The 20705-nt window shown below is 34.9% G+C and overlaps 1 protein-coding gene across 2 annotated transcripts in view; it reads left to right on the top strand.

Annotated features, from left to right (window-relative positions):
- Positions 1-20705, top strand: part of CDK17 (cyclin dependent kinase 17) — a 90779-nt gene that overhangs the window by 33050 nt on the left and 37024 nt on the right. The window contains exon 2 of one of the 2 annotated variants that reach the window (XM_069491721.1): positions 20265-20411. In XM_069491721.1, coding sequence (XP_069347822.1) covers positions 20294-20411 — 118 coding nt within the window. In that variant the 5' untranslated portion in view covers positions 20265-20293. The remainder of the gene's footprint in view (positions 1-20264; positions 20412-20705) is intronic. The other variant, XM_069491722.1, reaches the window with a different exon arrangement.

Below are 20705 nucleotides of genomic sequence, written 5' to 3'. Positions count from 1 at the left end.
TCCAGAATTTTGGTGGGGATTTGGTTTATTTGACCTTTTCTTTGTTATTTGAGTTTTTAATGGTGTAAAAATTTTTTTAAAACAATCCTGTTTGTTATTTTTTTAAATTTTGAATTTTTAACACATCGTAGTGTATTCACATTTCATGCAATGTTTGTCTCCAAATGCTGAGACATTGTGAAATTGTGAAACTTGTTTAGATAAATTCTGACTCTTTTTGAGAATATGGTAGGCATTGCTGCCCACTTGACATTAGACATGGCCTTGTTACTTGATATAGCCAGTGAAATCTGAGCAAAAGTAATATGTGGTACTTCTAGATGGAAGCTTTAAGAGTTAGTATGTACAGTACTTTGCCCCTCTTTATGTCTTTGCCATGGTGGCAGCTCCTTCAGCCTAGATTCTTGAAGATTTGGAGCGGAACCCCCAGTAACTCTCAATGGACATATAGCATGAAGGAGAATAAAATCTTGGTTATTTTAAGCCACCAAGATTTGTTGGCATTTGTTACTGTAGCATAACCTAGTCAAACCTGACGGATACAGTTAGTAGTAATTAATAATGTCTTCTTTATAGGAACATTTATTGAATAAACATCTCAGATAACAAGTTGTTTTCCCAAGTTATATGTGTCTTTTCATGGTCATCCTTAGTGGTTACAGTAATCTGCATAACTCATGAAGAGAATTTGCTGGAATGATTGGTTAGGTGCTTCATTTGTAGGCAGAAGAGTGACAAGTATTAATGTTAGGTAATGTTGGTGGGCCCGGGAAAGAATGGAAACCAAGAGTGGAGTGATACATTTTGCAAAAGAGACCAAATTTTATACCTAATGTCATCAAATTTCATACCTGATGACATCAAATATTGACCACTTGTTTCAGGGGGAAAAAAAATCCATCTGACCATAGTCAGTTTTGGAAACTCACCTGTTAAGTGACTAGCTTGAGATTACACAGCTATTAATACTTAATGGCAGGACTGGGAAAAATAAGTTAGCCCTTTTGATTCTAGCCCTATGTCCTTTTTATTATTAAAACATTTCACTTATTCTCTTAAGAATTTTTAATCTACTCTTTTTTATTATACCTCTCTTTTCATTACTAATTTTTTTCCTAAGCTTATTAACTTTTTTTAAAAACAATTTACACAGAATTTTGTTAATCATGATTCTTGGCTCATGACATTATCCTCATTGGTCCTTACATGATCTGCATACCTATGTGTGTGTGTATTTGTACATCAATAAAATACTTCTCATCTGTGAACCCAACTTCTTAAATATTGCCAGTAACTTAGCTCCTATGTGGTGTTCTCCTTGCCTCTCCCTAATTGGTAACTGTCATCATGAACTTTGTTATTTCAGCCCTTTGTGTTTTATAAAAGTATTATATATGTATTTACCTAAACAATATATTGTTTTATTTTTTTCTTGTTTTTGTTTTTATAAATGTAGTCTTTGGGGACTTGCTTTTTTGGTTAAAGATCATGTTAATATTTATCCTGATTGCATGTGGTTGTAGTTCATTCATTTTTAGCACTGTATAATCCATTCTGCAAATTTACCGTAATTTGTTTATTATCCGTCTATAGTAGACATTTGGGTTGTTTCTAGTATTATGCTTTTACAGACCTGTTGCTATGACCATTTCTCTTCATATTTGTGGGTAAACATGTGTTAAAGTTTCTCTTGGATACATACCCAAGATTAGCATCATAGGATATCTTCCTCAAGAAGAGTTTGAATTTATTGGCCTAATACTATTAGTTAACTTTTCATCAGATGAAATAAGCTGGATTGCTTTTGGAGAGAAGGTGCGTATACTTCCCAAAGCTGTAAACTCCCAGCGTTTACTTTGTCATTTAAAAATGTCGGTTTTCAAGCGACTGAGTAAGGTAATTTAAAGCCCAGAATAATCAATAGTCTACTATAACCTTCCTGTAGTTGTACTTTGAGAAATACAGGACTTATATTCAAACCCATGATTAGGTGCTCTCGTGTAACAGATGTAAAATGATAATTTGAATTGCTTTCTTTGTTTTTGAATTACAGTGGAGGAATTTAAATTTTTATATAGTAGTAACGTTTCACTAGCCACCAGAGTTGATTGATTTTCAATTGTAGGAAATAACTGGCAGACCAAATATTTAAAAACAACTCTGTATCTTTCACTGAACTCCTGGTTTTACAATTTAAAGCTTTTTTTGTTTTAATCAAAGAGAATTTGATATTTAAATGTAGCTGAAGTAAATAATTAAGAGTATTTGATTCATTTGTAAAAGAATAGATAACAATTAATGAAGTCTTCCTTGTATTTTTCAGATACCATTTTGTTTCCAATCTGAGCTTTTTTAACGGGCTTTTTTTTTTCTTTTTGTATATAATCATTTGTATATCAAAATGAGGCACTACCTCAAGTGGTTACAATTGCTCTCTTGGTTCTGTTCTGAGTGAGACCATTATTATCAAAAGCATCAGATGACATTTCTAATAGTTGACTTTCTGAATTCTCTGAAACTGAACAGCTGTTTAAAACAAATGCCCTTTCTCTGGTGATTTATCATCTGCAAGTCAATTGATGATTATTCATGATGAAAATATCTACATTTTGAGTGATGTTTAAATCAGATTTTAATTATATTTTGAATTTTAAATTATTGTCCAATAGACAGTGCATGCAAAAATATGTTTAAAAAATAATTAAGATAACTTTTAGTGGAAAAATATTATCTTCTTAAAGCCAAAAGGATCTGGGGATTATTTATACAAATGAATGTACTAAGAAACGTTAATAAGACTGTTAAAGGCTTCTTGGTTGCTGTTTTAGGTTTTAAGTTCTTATTGAATCAAGAAGGTAATGAGTAGAGATATCATTTCATGTACCTATAGGAGTTCCAGTACAGTGAACGGTATGTCTTGCTCTCCACCACCTTTATAAGGTCAACCAATTAAATTTTATATATGTTGTTATGTGGCTGAAGCAGTTTTTATGGAAAGTGCAGTTTGAGTATGTGTGCTGTTAGTTGAATGAATTTTGGCCTTTGTAATAGTTATTAAAATACTTAATATATTAACCTGGAGTTACACTCAGTTACAGAATAACCTCATCATTCTGGAAATGATGGTAACACCTTCCCAGAATAAGTTTCTTATGAACAGAGTTCTTATTTTATTTATCTTTCTGCCCTCAGTGTCTGCTTTATTGCCCGGGACATGGTAGGGCCACTATGTGAATGTTTGTTGAATGAATGAACGAAACTTTTTAGCATGTGGGAGAAAACCTAAGCAGAGCAGTTAGCATGAAACAGCGATCAGAAACTTTGCCAGTTAATGAATTGACTTTAGTTAGGGAAAAAGAGTCTGTTATAAAAGATGACTAATCTCTAGTACCAAATTAGTATTTGCTGTCATTTACTCATTCAACAGGTATTTATGAGTGCCTATTGAATGCCAGATTTTGTTCTAAATTCTGGGATATAGCAATGAACAAAACATAAACTAAGTCCCTGCTCTCAAGGTATCACAGTCTAGTGGAGGAAATCAGCAATAGACCAATATATTAATAGAATGTTAGGCAGCCAGGCTATGGAGAAAATTAAAGCAATTAAGGGAGATAGAGTGTGACCTGGGTGTAGGGTTTTCACTCTTTTGTACAGGGTGACCAGGAAAGTGATATTTAAGTAGAACCCAGAAGGAAATGAGGAAATGATCCATTAACATATCTGAGAGAAATGCATTACAGGCAGAGGAAGAACAAGTGTAAAGGCAGAGAGGGCAGAGACTGTGCTGCTAAAGTGGAGTGGGTAGGAGCAGAATGGTAGAAAACGAGGTTAAAAAGAAGAGTGGTAGACAGGTCATATAGGGCCTCATGGGCCACTTTAAGGAGTTTGGGTTTAACTCTTGAGTAAATGCCAATCATTGTAGGGTTTTCAAGAAGAGAGATGATGTTATTGATGATTTAATATGTTTGTTCTGGCTGCTATATAGAATATGGACATATATTTCTATATATACATATATACAAATATGGGCAGTGGGGCAGGGGAGGTGGTTGGTTTGGAGCAGTAAGACCAGTTAGGATGCTCTAAATATTAAATTTTGGGCAAAGAAATGATGGAACTTGGATCAGGATTTTAGCAGTTGGTCAAAACGTAATTTTCATAATACTAAAATATTATCTGCCTTTTTAAAAAAAACTGTTGACATTTACCCCATGGTACAAATATACTATGTGTAAAACTACTGGGTCCTTGTTTTGAATTATGTCAGTGACATTCTTTATCTGTATACACTTACAGGGAAAGAAACAAACAGTGTCACTTAAGAATGTTCTTGATGAAGTAGTAAAATTTATTTTATTAAATCTCTCCCTTTCTTGATAGATTTAAGTTTTTAAAATCTCACCGTGTCTTTTTTAATATTCTGTGTGATGAAACAGGAAGCATAAAACATTTCTGCTGTATGGTACAGACATACAATGGAATGGTAAACATGCACTTAAAATGATGGTAATATTCACTTACATAAATGGATATCCATGAAGGGAAAAAGCTGATATGTAAAACTTGATGGGAAAAAAGCCTATGAAGCAGCATAGCATGTATGACCTGATGCAATTTATGTGAATGTATTTGCCTGTGTTTTATGGAATATTAATGGTTTTGTAAAGTGTTAAAAGTGTCAATGATATTTTGTGGCCACATATGTTTATATATTTAGATTAATCATAGTGCTCATTTGTATATTAAGTCTCGGCAAAGTTTTATAGTTTTGTGCTTTGATTTCACTTTCCAAAATTTATGTGACCTTGAAATGCTTTTTTATCCAAAAAACATAGTGTCTTGAGGAGATACATCCCACAGATAATTGTATGAATGTCATTGACACAAAGATTTGGCATTTTTTTGACCGTAATAGTCATAGGCCAGGTGGTAGCATTGCTTTCTTCTACTTCCTATATTGTATGGATTTTGTATACCCCTTATAATATCTTTATATGGAAAAACAAATGGTATTCATTACCAAAAACCTGTGCCTATTCCAATTAAACTACTCCATAAACTCTAATACTTAAAAAAATTATCTGAGTAGCCAAATAAAAACAATAATTTGAAATATTGTCACTGAAAAACTTCATATTTCCTCTCTGCTCTTGATTATGGGTCATATTTTTCTGTTTCTTGGTCTCCAAATTTTTATTTTATGTCAAACATTGTATGAAAAAGGACAGTCCAGTATTCTGTCAGGCCACTAGTGTTAGGGACTGAGTCAATCTGATTTGGGTTGGAATTTTGTTACAGCTTTAGTTATATTTAATCACTGGTATCAGATATTTTGAAGGCATAATCAGGACATTCCTTTTATTAGGGTTTGGGATCTGAGCACCTGTGAGACTCAGTAAATCTCTCCATCCTTTATAGCCCAGCCAACAGTTTGTTGAACTGGGAGATCTCTCCTGTTTCACAGCCCAGCTGTTGGCATTTTGAGCAGCTGGAACATTATCTTCTCTCTCTAGCCCCAGCCCTGGCTTTTCTCACCTCTGGAGAAAGCACTGAACTAATACCCTGCTACCTTCCTGTGGTGGGTATGGCCTTACACTTAGTGAAGGCCCTGTGTCACTTGGACAGGGGCTTCTCTCGGCTTTGCTGTCCCACCCCCAGCATTTTGTGGTCCCATCTCCCCAGTCCCCTGATGCAGCTTCAATACTTGGAAAGGATCCTTCGTGAATGAGGCTGCTCAGGATTTTCATCTGTCCTGCCAGCCCCTATGTACCTACCCTTTGAAGGTTTGTTAGAAGTTGGGTTAGTTTCCCCTCTTAAAGCAGATTCACTTCTCCTTTTAGCATGACCCTAGCCCTGTTTTCTTTTCCAGAAATGGCTTCTTCCTCTAGAATTTAGTTCATTTATGTTTCTTTATATCCTGAGCTTTCTGAGTTTAAAAAACTATGATTTTATAGTCTGTCTGGCTTGTTCTTAAGTTGGTAACAACAGTGTTCTGCGAGCTTTCTACGTCATTAACCATAAGCGGGTAATCCTAATATTTACTCTATTGTGTTCAACATAATTGGTGTAAGTTGACTGTTCACACTGAGATTATTTAGCCAATTCTTTCTGTAAAATTCTCCTCAAATGAAGTATTGGCCATGTTTAGGCTTTATGAAAAACAGATAGAAATGCCTATAGTTAAAAAAAATTGTTACTGAGGTAAAATATACCTAACAAAATTTACCATTTTAATTGTTTTAAAACATAGAATTTGGTGACATTAATTACAATCAAAATATGTAACCATTACTACTATTTCAGAACTTTTTCCTCATCCCAGACAAAAACGTTGTGCCCAATTAGATAAGAACTCCCCAATTCCCCCCTCCTTAGTCCTCTGGTAACCTCTATTCTACGTTCTGTCTCTGAATTTGACTGTTCTAGATATTTTATATAAGCAGAATCATACAATATTTGTCCTTTTGTGTCCAACTTAGTTAACAGCATAATGTTGTCAAGATTCATCCAGGTTGTAGCATGTCAGAACTTGGTTACTTTTTATGGCAAAATAGTATTCCATTGTATGTATATGCCACATTTTATTTATCCATTCATTGATGGATGCTTAGGTTGATTCCATATATTGGCTATTGTGAATAGTGCTGCAGTAAACATGGGACTGTAGATATCTCTTTGATATACTGACTTCCTTTCTTTTGGATATATACCTGGCAGTGGAATTGCTGGATCATAAAGTAGTTCTATTTTTAGTTTTTTGAGTAACCTTCATGCTATTTTCCATAGTGACTATACTAATTTACATTACTACCAACAGTGTATGGAAGTTCTTTGTCCACATTCTTGTCAACATTCATTATTGCCTTTTTGATAAAAGCCATTTTAACTGGAGTGAAATGATATCTCATTGTAATTTTGATTTGCATTTCTCTGATCATTAGTGATGTTGAGCATTTTTTCATATACCTGTTGGCCATCTATATGTCTTCTTTTGAGTAATATCTATTCAGATCTTTTAGCTATTTTTAAATCAGATTATTTGGGTTTTTTGCTATTGAGTTGTTTGTGCTCTTTATATATTCTGGTTATTAATCCCTTGTCAGATGGGCAGTTTGCAAATATTTTCTCCCATTCTGTGGGTTGTTGCTTCACTTTGTTGATTATTTCCTTTGCTGTGCGGTAGCTTTTTAAGTTGATGATCCCATTTGCCCATTTTTGCTTTGGCTGCCTGTGCTTTTGAGGTCTTCCCCAAGAAGTCTTTGCCCAGACTAATGGTATTAATGAAATCCCTAAGCTTTTGTTTATCTGGGCAAGTCTGTTTCTCCTTCGTGGTCAAAGGATAACTTGCTAGATACAATATTGTGGGTTGCAAGTCTTCCCCGTACCCTTAGCATTTTGAATATGTCATCCCATTCCCTCCAGGCCTATAAGGAGGCTAAGAAGTCTGCCAGATGCAGCTTTGTTATATGTTTTATATTTGCTGCTTTTCTCTCACTTTTAGGCTCCTTTCTTTGTCCTTGACCTTTGAAAATTTGATTATTGTATACCTTGAGATTGTCTTATTTGGGTCTAATCTACTTGGTGTTGTTTGACCTTCTTGTACCTGGATATTCATATCTTTCTAGGTTTGGAAAGTTTTCTGTTATTATTTCTTTGAATAAACTTTCTACCCCAATCTTTCTCTCTCTGCATCCTCTTTAAGGCCAGTACTCTTGAATTTGTTCTTTTGAGGCCATTTTCTAGATCTTGTAGGCATATTTCATTCTTTTTTTCTTCTTTTTTCTCCTTTGTATATTTTCATATAGCCTATCTTCAGGCTTATTAATTCTTTCTTCTGCTTGATCAATTCTGCTATTCAGAGACTCTGAATTTTTTTTTCATTTTCTCAATTGAATTTTTCAGCTCCAGAATTTGTTTGATTTTTTAAAATTACTATAATCTCTTTGTTAAATTTCTTTAATAGAATTCTGAATTCCTTCTGTATGTTACACTGAAGTTTGTCGAGCTTCCTCAAGACAGCTATTTTGAATTCCCCAAGAGGTCACATGTCTTTTTCACTCCAGGATTGGTCACACTTGTACCTTATTTTATACATTTGGTGAGGTCATGTTTTCCTGGATGTTCTTGAGTTGTGAATATTTGTTGATGTCTGGGCACTGAAGTGTTAGGTATTTATTCAAGTTTTTATAATCTGGGCTTGTATGTACCCATCCTTATGAAGGTTTTCCAAGAATTCAAAGGGAATCAAGTGTTACCTAAGCCTGTGGTCATTGCAGCCATTGTAGCACTGTGGGTGCTCTAAGCCCAGGACTCCTAGATACACAGCCTTGGTGGCCTTAGGGAAGATAAGGGGGAATTCCCTGGGTTCCAAGGCAAAATTTCTCACTCCCTTCCCTTACTTTCCCCCAAGCAGAAGGAGTACCTTTGTGCTGGGCTACCTAGAGTTGGGGGATGGGTGACACAGAGGCATTCCCATGGCCACCACAGCTGGCACCACATTGGGTCACACCTGAATTCCATGGCCTCTCAGACCAGCACAGTACTGCAGCTCGCACAAGGCTAGTTTAGTCTGCAGATGGTGAATCCCTCTGGGACTAAGTTCATTCTACCAGGGCATTGGATTCCCTTCCAGCCTGGGTTGGGTCTAGAAACACTGTCCAGGAGCAAAGGCCTAGAATCCGGGGCTTCGGGAATCTGCTTGGTGCTTTCTTTTACTGTGGTTGCTGTTGCCTGACTGCCCCAGGCCACTTCAGTCAGCAGGTACACCAGCCAGAACTCAGTGTCCTTTCGCGGGTGTGGAGGATTCCCCTGGCCCAGGGCTAATCTAAATGCTCACTTTTACCTGTAATCCTAGTAGCACTCTGGGAGGCCAAGACAGGAGGATCACCTTGAGGCCAGGACTTGCAGACCAGCCTGAGCAAAAGCAAGATCCAGTCTCTACAAAAAATAGAAAAATTAGCCAGGCGTGGTGGCATGTGCCTATAGTCCCAGTTACTTGGGAGGCTGAGGCGGGCGGATGGCTCTAGCCCACGAGTTTATCATTGCAGTGAGCTGTGATGACACCACCTACCACTAGCCCAGGTGACAGAGCAAGACCTTGTTTGAAAAAATAAAAAATTTAAAAAGCTGGAAAAAAAAATGCTCACTCTATGGCTGGCTACTGGTGGAATTCTTCCCCGTGTCATGTTCTGCTGTGACAGGGCAGCACTTAGTTCCGATTCAAAGTCCACACTCGCTTCACTTTTTCTCTCAAAGCACACAGATTCTCTCTGCCCTGTGTTCCCTGGAATTGGGGGAAGGATGGTATAGGTAATATAAGACTGTCCTTACCCTCTTCAATACCTCTTTCCTTGTTATTTTAAAACCAGGTACTGTGATCTCTCACCTAATTTTTTTTTTCTTTTTGGCTCTTATGAGGGTGCTGTCTTGTGTGGGTAGTTGTTCAATTTGGTGTTCCTGCTGGGGTACGATGGTCTACTTGACCATCTTGCTCTGCGTCCTGGTGTGAATATACTGTGAATTCAGTTTGTTAGTATTTCTTAAGGACTTTTCCATCTGTATTTATAAAGGATAATAGCTTGTAGTTTTCTTGTAGTGTCTTCGTCTCACTTGGTATCGGGGTAACACTGGCCTCATAGTATTTCCCCCCTCTTCAGTTTTTTAGAATAGTTTGAAAAGGATTGTTGTTAATTCTTTAAATGTTTGGTAGACTTCACCAGTGAAGTCATCTGGTCCTGAACTTTTTTTGTTGTTTTTGGAAGTGTTTTATACTAATTCATTCTCTTTGTTAGTTCTATTTAGATAGATTGTCTGTTTCTTGAGTCATTTTTGATATTAATAGTTTGTATATTTCTAGGAGTTTGTCCATTCCATTAGGTCATCAATTTGTTGGTATACAGTTGTTCATAGCATTCTTTTATAATCCTTTTTATTTCTGTATTATTTGTGTTAATGTCTCTACTTTCTGATTTTAGTCATTTGAGTCTAATCACTTTTTTTCTTAGTCTAGCTAAAGGTTTATTGATTTTTCTTCATCTATTCAAAGAATCAACTTTTGGTTTCATTGATTTTTCTCTATTCTTTTTCTGTTCTCTGTTTTATCTCCCCTATGGTCTTTATTATTTCCTCCTTTCTGCCTGATTGACTTGAGATCTTTTAATGTAGGGTTTTACAAGTGTAGATTTCCTCATAGTACTGCTTTAGCTGCATACATCATGTTAAGTTTTGATATGTTGGGTTTTTGTTTTCATTTGTCTCAAGATGTTTTCTGATATCTGTGTGGTTTCTTCTTTGATTCATTGGTTTTTCAAGAGTATGTTACTTAATTTCCACATATTTGTGATTTTTCCAGTTTTGCTTCATTGTTGATTTCTAGTTTCATTCCATTGTAATTGGAAAAGATACTTTATATAATTTCAGTTTTTTAAAACTTATTAAGACTTGTTTTTGTGGCCCTGCTTATGGTCTTTCCTGGAGAATGTTCCATGTGTACTTGAGAAGAATGTATATTCTGCTGTTGTTAGGTGGAGTGTTCTATGTATGTCTGATATGTCTGCTACACTAAGTATATAGTTTTGTTCAAGTTCTCTGTTTCTTTATTGATCTTCTGTCTTGTTTGCCTATCCAGTGTTGGAATTGGGGTATTGAAGTCTTTATTATTGTTAGATTGTCTGTGTCTCTTTTCAGTTTTGTTAGTTTTTGCTTAATATATTTTCATTCTCTGTTGTTAGGTGTGTATATGTTTGTAATTGTTGTATTTTAATGTATTGAACCTCTTATCAATATATAACATCATTCTTTGTCTCTTGTTATCTTTTTTGATGATTTTAGTCTATTTGGGAAAAAAACATAGCAACCCTAGCTCTTTTTTCAGTTACTAATTGCATGGAATATCTTTTTTCAAACCTTTTACTTTCAGTCTTTTCATATCTTTGTATCTAAAATGTGTCTTTTTAGACAGCATGTAGGTGGATTGGGTTTTTTAAAATCAAGTCTGCCAGACTCTGCCTTTTAATTGAAGAATTTAATCCATTTACATTTAAAGTAATTACTGATAAGGAAGAACTTATTTTATCCATTTAGCTGTTGTATGCCTTATTTGCTTCTTACTCAGTGTCTCCATTATTTTTTGCATTTAGCAGATTTTTTTATAGTGTAGCATTTTGATTCTCTTCTCTGTTTTCCTTTTCTGTAACATTTTCTAGTTTTTTTAGTGGTTACCTTGGGGATTAAATTAACATCTTAAAAAATATTTAATGCCAGCTTGGTTTGAATACTAGGTTCAATGATATGTAAACATTGCTCCTATATGTCTCATTTCTTCCACTTTATATTGTTATTGTCACAGATTACCTCTTTATACATTGTGTATCTGTTGACAGATTTATAATTTTTTATGCATTTGCCTTTTAAATCATATAGGAAAATAAAAAAGAAGAGTTAAAACTAAGAGTACCATAATGCCATCTTGTATAACTATCCATGTAATTACCCCTAACAGTGTTTGTTCTTTTGTCCTTTCATTTCAGCCTGAAAGTCTTCCTTTATCTTCATGCAGGGCAGGTCTACTGGTAACAAACTTTCTTAGCTTTTCTTTATCTCAAAATGTCTTAATTTCTCCTACATTCCTGAAGGATAGTTTTGTTAGCTGTAGAATTCTTGGGTGACTTTTTGTTTCTTTCTAGACTTTAAATATGCCATTCCTACTTCTGCTTGGTCTCCATAGTTTCTGATGACACTTCAGCTGTTAATCTTACTGAGAAGCTCTTGTATATGTCAAGTTGCTTTTCTCTTGCTCCTTTCAAGATTATGTTGGGTTTCTATACTTTGAATACAGTGCACCTCAGTGTGGATCTCTTTGAATTTATTCTTGGATTTTGCTGAGATTCTTGGATGTGTACATTCAAGTCTTCAGATTTGGGAAGTTTTTAGCCATTATTTCTTCTTTTTTTTTTTTTTTTTTTTTTTTTTTGTCCCTTTTCTTTGCCTTCTCTTCTGGGATCCCTGTGATGTGTATGTTGTTACACTTTATGGTGCCCCATAGGTCCCTCAGGCTCTGTTCATTTTTCTTTATTGTTTTTTGTTTCTATTCTTCAGACTGGATCATTTCTATCACCTTATCTTCAAGTTTGTGAATCATTTTTTCTGTCTGTTCAAGTCTGCTGTTGTGCTTTCCTAAATTTTTCATTTAATGTTTTTTTACTTTTCGGCTCTGGAATTTTTGCTTGGGTCCTTTTTATGATTTCTGTCTCTTTATTGATATTCTCATTTTGTTCACATATTGTTTTCCTGATTTCCTTTAGTACTGTATTCATGATTTCCTTTAGCTCTTTGAGCATGTTTAGGACAGTTGATTTAAAGTTTTTGACTAGTAATTTCAAATTCTGGGCTTTTTCAGGAATGGTTTTTATCAAATGCTTTTTTTTGTTGTTAATGGGCCATGCTTTCCTGTGTCTGTGCTTCGTAGTTATTTGTTGAAATCTTGACATTTTGAGTATTATAATGTGGTAACTGTGGAATTCTGCCACTCCTCAGGTGTTTGTTGCTAGTTTAGGGCTATTGCCATCCATTCATAACTTTCCCAAACAATTTTTGCAAACTGTGTATTCCTTGTTGTGTGTGATCACTGAAGTTTCTATTCCATTATCTCTGCAGTCAGCCAGTGACCTCACAAAGGATAATAAGATATCTGGCTTAAAGAAAAAGGTGTTGTCTTTTAAAATCTTCCAGTAGATGTGGATAGGCACATCTCTCCCTCCCTGCAATACCAGTGGGCCTAAATAAAGGCAAGCATCTGTATCTGTGCCTGTCTCTCAGTGGTCTGCCAGAGTGACCAAAATATGCAACCCCAAATTTCTGGGGGACAAAGTTCCCCACTGCCTGCTCTGGTACTAACCAGTTGCTCCAGGAATGCTGGTTGCTGTTCTCCACTGCTGCAGCAAGGCTGAGGAATGGGGAATGGTAGCTGCTGGTTTGCACATTTGGTTCTCCTCTCAAGGTCAGCAGCCTTTCCCTTTATCAAGAACTCTCCTGGTTGTTTTAAATGTCCAGTTAGGTTCCAGAGTTCCAAGATAGTTGATTCTGGTCATTTTTCCAGCTGGTTTTGGTGGAGGCACCAACCTTTACAGCTTCCTTCTCTGACATCTTGCATCTCAAGTGTCACAGTAATCTTACATTGATTCCCTCTCTCATTTGGTGTTTATGAATAGGGGGAAAACCTTGGTATTTTTTTCCCCTGCTTTGTGTGTTTCACTATTTATATACTATCAAAGGAAAAAAAGCAGTCTCATAACTGAACACATAAAAGATTAAGATTTTTAGGTGTTTGTGGAAGAAACCTGTGAGCATGACTGAAATTTTAATTTAGTGGTCTGTCAGTGTTTTGTACAATCACTTTGTTTTGTGTTTTATGCAAATAACAAAGTTGTGTCTCTAGTGAAAAAAACTTAAATTTTAAACCTTGGCTCTGTTCCTCATTCTGTATGATTAGCTTAAGTGTCCTAGAGAATGTTCAGTATTTATCATGGTTTAATCATTGTGGGAAAAATAATAGAACATCTACTTACCACTTAATGAATTCACCTCATTTACAGCAGTTTTCATTTAAAGCCAACATTATTGTAGAAAATGTTATAATAAATCTATCTTTGTCTCATTTGGTATTTCAGAAAGATTGACAGCAGCAAGATTAAGTGAAAAAACAGTTTGCCATTTCAATGTTTGATTTTAATCTTTAATTCAAAATGCTCAATTTTTTCTACCTGTAAATTTTGCTTATTTATCTAAAGAACAGTCATCTAGGCACTCAAGAAAACAATCTTTAGCCCTTTTCTTCATTTTGTTTTTGCAGTTACTAACAAAAAATTATTTTAGGAATATTTCAAAGACATAACCACTGGCCACCCAAGTCCTTTAATATTAGAGTAGTTTGACGATAAGTACATTTGTATCCAAAGAGTTTCTTATTGGAAGTACCAAGAAGACCACAATACAACACCATTTTTGCAAGTAAAGACTCATAGGAGAGGGTCTAGTTTGGGAGTATTTATGACTGTTACCTTTTTTAAAAACAGTGTGTTGTGTGCATGTTCTTTCATTCCCAGGGCAACCTGAGTTGGCATTACAGAATGGTTATCTGTATTCTTTAAGTAAATAGAATGGTTACCTTTTCAGGATCAAAGAATCATGAAAATATTCATTACTTGTATAGCAGGTAATCCCAGAACAAATTTAGCCCAAGATAAAGTAAGATAATGCTTTACATTTGCAAGTTCCTTTTTCACATTTGTAGTTGGAACTGATTTTGAGCATTTTCAGCCGTCTTTATATATGTATAGAGAGTGGTATGCTGTTGTTCTGTATCTTTTACTGCCCTTTTACCTTTTTTAATTTAATCTAGTTTTAACAGCTAGAGATGTTTTTGACATCTAGAAAAGTGTAAAAGTTGTTTTATATATATGCACACACATGCATGTATGAAAATACATGTTTATATGTATAGAAGTGTGTATATACATATGGAATATGTATGTATATATTTATGTGATAAGTGCTGTGAATAAAAACTAAGGCTAAAGAAGTAGAGAGGGTCAAGAAAGGGCCCTCTGAAGAGTGACATTTATGCTGAAATGTGAACATTTATAATAGTTTAGTAAGCAGTTAAGTCTTAAAGATATTAAGACAAAACTATTGTGGAATTTTTCTTTAGGGTTCGTTTTTAATTATAGTATGCTTATTTCTAAGGTGAAGATAGTTCTGTCAATGGCAAAAATTAAACATAAAACTTAAAATTTAGACATTACCATAAATTGATAGCTTGTCATAATCATAGAAGTGATAATATAAAGATCCTGACAATCTCAAATACATTTTTTTAATAAACTAGATAAAATATTTTAACCTGACTCGTGGGGGGTTTAAGGTTAGGAAATCAGTAATTTACTACTGCTCTATTACAATAAAGATTAACCTTAAAGCTAACATAAGTAGTAATTTTTACTTTGCAAAAGATTTTCTTATTTTAGCATTATATGTGCTTTTGTTCTCAGTTAATGAAAAAAGTTGATATACATAATTCTGCTTAAACATAATTAGAAACGTCAAGGAAACTATTTCATTTGGGGATATATTTTAATAACAATCTAGGCTGTGGTAATTCTGTGCTATTTGTGTTTACTAATCGTTCACTAAAATGTTAGTTATACCATGGAAGATAAAAATAGGACCTTTTTGAAAATGTGGTTTTATTTGAAAATTGTATAGTGGGGTTTAGCTTTATAATGAAGTATATTTTTTCATGCTTGCTGTCAGGAATAAGAAAATGTGTTTTTTAGACATTATGTATAAAGTCATTTTAATATAGACCAGAATTTTCTTTACTCTTTGATAATAAAATAAGTGCCATACATACTATTCTGAGTTATAAACATATACAGCATCCTCTAATATATTGTTCAAATGCACTGTGTGAAGAAAAGATTGTTTATTTGGTTCTATTTCTTTTAAACCCACTTAAAACCATCAAGATCTACTTGATGCTCTATATCAGCATTGTTCAATAGAAATGTAACATGCACCCCACACCTAATTTTAAGATTTTTGTAGATGTGTTTAAAAAATTTTTAAAAAGGCAGAGTTAATTTTAGTAATATATTTTACTTAAATGTATCTAAAATGCTTTTCAACATGTTAATATAAAATTAAGTTTTTTGAGAGATATAAATGTTTAAGTTTTAAGCCACAAAGTTTTTCTTCCATTTTTTTAAAAAATCATGGTAAAATACACGTAACATAAAATTTACTACATTAACCATTTTTAAATGTGCAGTTCAGTGTTAACTTAGTTCATACTGTTGTGCATCCATTAACACTGTCCATCTCCAGACCTCTTTTCATCTTACAACACTGAAACTCTATACCCATTAAACAGTAATTTCCTATTCCTGTCATCACCCCAGCCCCTGGCAACCACCATTCTACTTTCTTTTTATTTGATTTGACTACAATTAATGAGATATTTTTACATTCTTTTTTTTATGCTAAGTCTTTAAAGAGTATGCATTTTATATTTGCAGCGCACAGTTCAGTTTGGACTAACCACTTTTCAAGTGCTCATTAGCTGGCTATTGGCTACTGTTTTGGATAGTTCAACTCTACTCTGTAATAGATACTGAATCCATATATAGGTGACCTATGAACAGAATATTACTATGTTATGTGAATTAATTCTGTAATGACATTTCTGTTATGCTTTATTTTTTTTTTAATTTCAAAATATTAAGGGGGTACAAATGTTTTTGTTACATGGATAGCTTTCATAGTGCTTAAGTCAGGGCTGTTAGTGTGCCCATCACCCGAATATTGTTCATTGTACCTGTTAATAGGTTTAACCCTCCCTCCTCCCCGCTACTCCCTTCTTAATTCCCAATGACTTTTACTTCTCTCTGTGTCCATGTGTTCCCATCAGTTAGTTCCAAATTATTAAAGGATACATGTGTTTAGTTTCCATTCTTGAGATACTTCACTTAGTATATTGGGCTCCAGTTCCATCCAAATTGCTGCAAAGAACATAAATTCATTTCTTTTTATGGCTGAATAGTACTCCGTAATGTATATATACACCATGTTTTGTTAATCCACTCATGAATTGATGGACATTTAGGTCGATTCCACATCTTTGTGCTTGTGAATTGTGCTACAATAAACATTCGAGTGCAGGTGTCTTTTTGATAAAATTGACTTCCTTTCTTTTGGGTAGATACTCAGTAGTGGGATTGTTGGATTGAATGATAGGTCTGCTTTTCTCCTGCTATTTTCCATAGAGGTTGTACTAATTTGCAGTCCCACCAACAGTGTAGGAGGGTTCCTTTCTCTCTGCATCCATGCTAGCATCTGGTTTTTGACTTTTTAATAATAGCCTTTCTGACAGGGGTAAGGTGATATCTCATTGTGATTTTAATTTGCATTTCCCTGATGATTGGTGATGTTGAGCATTTTTTCATGTTTATCGGCCATTTGCATATCTTCTTTGAAAAGTCTATATTCTGTTCATGTCTTTTGCCCACTTTGTAATGGGTTTGTTTTTTTCTTGCTGATTTGTTTGAGTTCTTTGTAGATTCTGGATATTTGGCCTTTATCAGATGTATAGTTTGTGAATATTTTCTGAAAGTTATTTGCTCTGTTGATTATTTCTTTTGTTGTGCAGAAGCTTTTGAATTTAATCAAGTCCCATTTATTTGTTTTTGTTGTTGCTGTAATTGCCTTTGGGGTCTTAGTCATAAATTGTTCGCCTAGGCCAATGTCTAGAAGAGTTCTGCCTACATTTTCTTCTAGAATTTTTATGGTTTCATGCCTTTCATGAAGTCTTTTATCCATCTTGTTTGTCGTCTAGAACAATAGGCTGATCTCGTGCTTAGCAAACTTTCAAAAATCGTGTGCCAAGATTCTGAATGGTGATATCTATATAGTTGGTTAGGCACTATTGACCATATGCCTGTATTGGAGAAAGTTGGAGTTGGAAAAGTTGGTAGTTATGATCTACCAGCTCTTAGGAGCTTTCCTTTAGGCATGTGGACTCCTTGAAAGGATGTGTGTGTTGGGAGTTAATGATTTTCTAGAAGGACTTATAGAACTAAGGAAAATGTTGTTAAACTCATAGTTATGATTTATTACAGCTAAAAGACACAGATTAAAATCAACAAAGGGGAAAATTTATATAGGATGGAGCGGAGCCCAAGAGAAATTAGGTGTGAATTTCCAGTTGTCTTCTTCTAGTGGAGTTGCATGGATAGCACTTCATTCTTTCAGCAACCACACATGACAGTACGTGCAGAGAGCTTTAACCAGGGGAGCTCACCTGAGTCTTGATGTCCAGGATTTTTACTGGGGATCCATTACGTAGGCATAGAGTGCCCATATGACTGACTTTAGCTGCTCAGTCTCCAGCCTCCTCTATCCTTCATCTCCCCAAGAGTCAAAGTGATGTAGTGTGGCCCAAAGCCCCAGACGTACAAAATAGACATTCACCATAATTCACATTGTTAATGTAAATTGTCTCGTCTGTCCCAAGGTTTCAGGTATACAGAGACACTCTTATTAGGCAGCACATTCCGGGGGCACAGAGGTTATCTCCCAGGAGCCTCTCATAGACAAGTCTCTTCTTCATAATGTGCAGCTTTGGAGCACCTCAAGTCTACTGAGTTACTTCTCTGCTGCACAGGATGATTCTGGAGCTTTACAAAGGAGGATGTCACTACATATTATAAAGTCTTACAGAAACAAAAGGGTAGATGAGAGTAGCACTAATATCTAATATAATATGTTTAAACAAATGGCATGAATTACTATGAAGGTGGAGCTATAAAGGTTGACTATCAGAAGTGAAGCATATAGCAATTGGGACAGTCCTACAGTTAGCAGGTTTCTTAGTTGGAATCAACTCTTAGAGTTTACTGACTGCCTCTTATAAATAAATGCATCTTCCTTGATGAAATACATTTATATTCTCTTCTAATCCATATCAAAATCTCTGCTTCTGCCTATCATGGAATAACTTGTAGCAGACTAAAGCTCCTGCCGACAACTACTAGAAATAACTAGAGGTAAAAATCATTTTGAAGGCACTATAGAGCTTCTGAGTCAGTCAAAACTTGAGGAGTCAAGATTCAGAAGAGAAGAGGAACAGACACATTCTGTGCTGGATTTCCTCTTGAGGCATTTTCCAGCTCTTAAGCTATTTGGGTAAGAGGATAAAAACTGAGCAAGGCATAAGTGGACGTCTCAATAGTTTTTTATTGTTGTTTTGGCAGTAGGTTTACTGGAATAGGTCCATCAGAAGGACCACACCATAGGAGTGGGGTCTACCCAGAGGTAGGCTGATTGTTATAGTGTCTTAAATCCTCTGTTAAGTGTTCAGTCCCTGGTTGGATTGAATGGATATATTCTGACTATGCCTGCTAGAAAAAAAATTTAATCTTCACTGAAGGAAGGTAACATTATCCAGAGCTTCTACATTTTTTTCATACACATTTACTTACAGTCATTCACATGCAGTGTCTGGCATTCTATAAAACATTATTAGATATACAATAAGAGCAAGAGAAGAAAATCAATAATAGAAATCCACAGATTATGCAGACTTTGGAATTACAGACAGGAGCTTTACTATACTATAACTAATCTGTTCATAAAATAGGTGCTGGGGTGGAGAATTTCACTAGAGAACTGGAATCTGTAGAAAAGGATCAAATGGAAATTCTAGAGTTGATTTGGCAATAAGTATCTTGTTTCATCATATCCAAGACTCTCTTGTGAATTGTACCATTAATTTATGTATGTACCTCTAAGAAAGAAAAAAATGTTAGCAATTACATTTTGACATCCCATTAATTTTGAGATATATCGTGATTTCAAAGATGTTGTAATGTGGAGGAAACAGTAAATGGTAACTCTAGTTTTAACTCTCAGTTTTGTCATTTATCATTTGTTTGACTTGGGTCAGGGAACTTCTTTGAGCATATATCCTCATGTATGAAAATGGGATAGTAGTCTTCCCTTTAGTTAGGAAGACTAAATTAATTAAAGAGGTATGAAATTATCTAGTATGGGCTAGGCATTTGATTTGGCTTTCCTTTCTTCCTTCTAAAACTGGTACTGTTGTGATATTTGGCTTTGTTTTCTTCCTTCTAGAACTTTTTGGTACTGTTGTGATATCAGAAAGAGACCCTTAATAGCCTGCCAAGGAAAAACAAAACAAAACCCCAATATATTGGCTACATAAGAACTTAAAAAAAAGAAAATTCCTTGTTGGAGCCATTTCAGTGTCAAACATCATTCTTTATCCTCCCCCCTTACCTCACCCACCTCCTGGTTATAGCTGAAGATATCATTGACTGGTTCCAGTATGATGATTGATATTTATGTGCTGGACCTAAGCATCAAAATTAATGTTGATATTTTCACTATATTGGTTTTTAGAAAGCACATTTTAAGAAAATTTCCAATCCTTCTAAATTTGGTTGTGATGCTTAGAGTCCCACTCTTCAGTTACGTGGGAGTCCCGCTCTTCTGATGATGCCAGATAAATATAGTATAAATCAGTGGGTGGGTCTTTTTAAGCAAGGGGCTGATTTTTGTGATGTTTGGCAGAAGTGAGAATTTCTCATTATATTCCTATTTTGAAGATTCACAGGAAACCCAGAATGACATTTTTCTTGAATGGTAAGATATTCATAGCTTTAATTTTGTGTTCATTTTTCTTTCAGGGTTTTTCAAGCCACATTCAATTGATAGGATGAAAAAATTTAAGAGAAGGCTTTCCCTCACACTTCGAGGAAGCCAGACTATTGATGAATCATTGTCTGAATTGGCTGAACAAATGACTATTGAAGAAAACAGCAGTAAGGATAATGGTAAATATTTGGGGTGGAGGGAGCTACTGTCCCCTTTTAGTTACTTTGGAAATAGAACGTAAATTTACTTTCCTGATAAGTTCATAAAAGCTTCCTTTTGTTTATTGCTTTTATTTCCCTGGTTTCTTAGGCAACAGAAGACCATATTACTTTTGCTTGCTTACTTACTGGAATATTCCGCTCTCACTCCAATAGTGTTACTGTACCTGGTCTCAAACCCTGATGAATTTTTCTATTCTATGTATCTTCCCATTTCTCACCAGTTCTTAAATAAGAATGTGCTTTATAATGTTA

The sequence above is a fragment of the Eulemur rufifrons genome, chromosome 16 (genome assembly GCF_041146395.1).
Source record: "Eulemur rufifrons isolate Redbay chromosome 16, OSU_ERuf_1, whole genome shotgun sequence".
Taxonomy (NCBI): Eukaryota; Metazoa; Chordata; class Mammalia; order Primates; family Lemuridae; genus Eulemur; species Eulemur rufifrons.
This window is presented reverse-complemented; position numbering and strand designations above follow the sequence as displayed.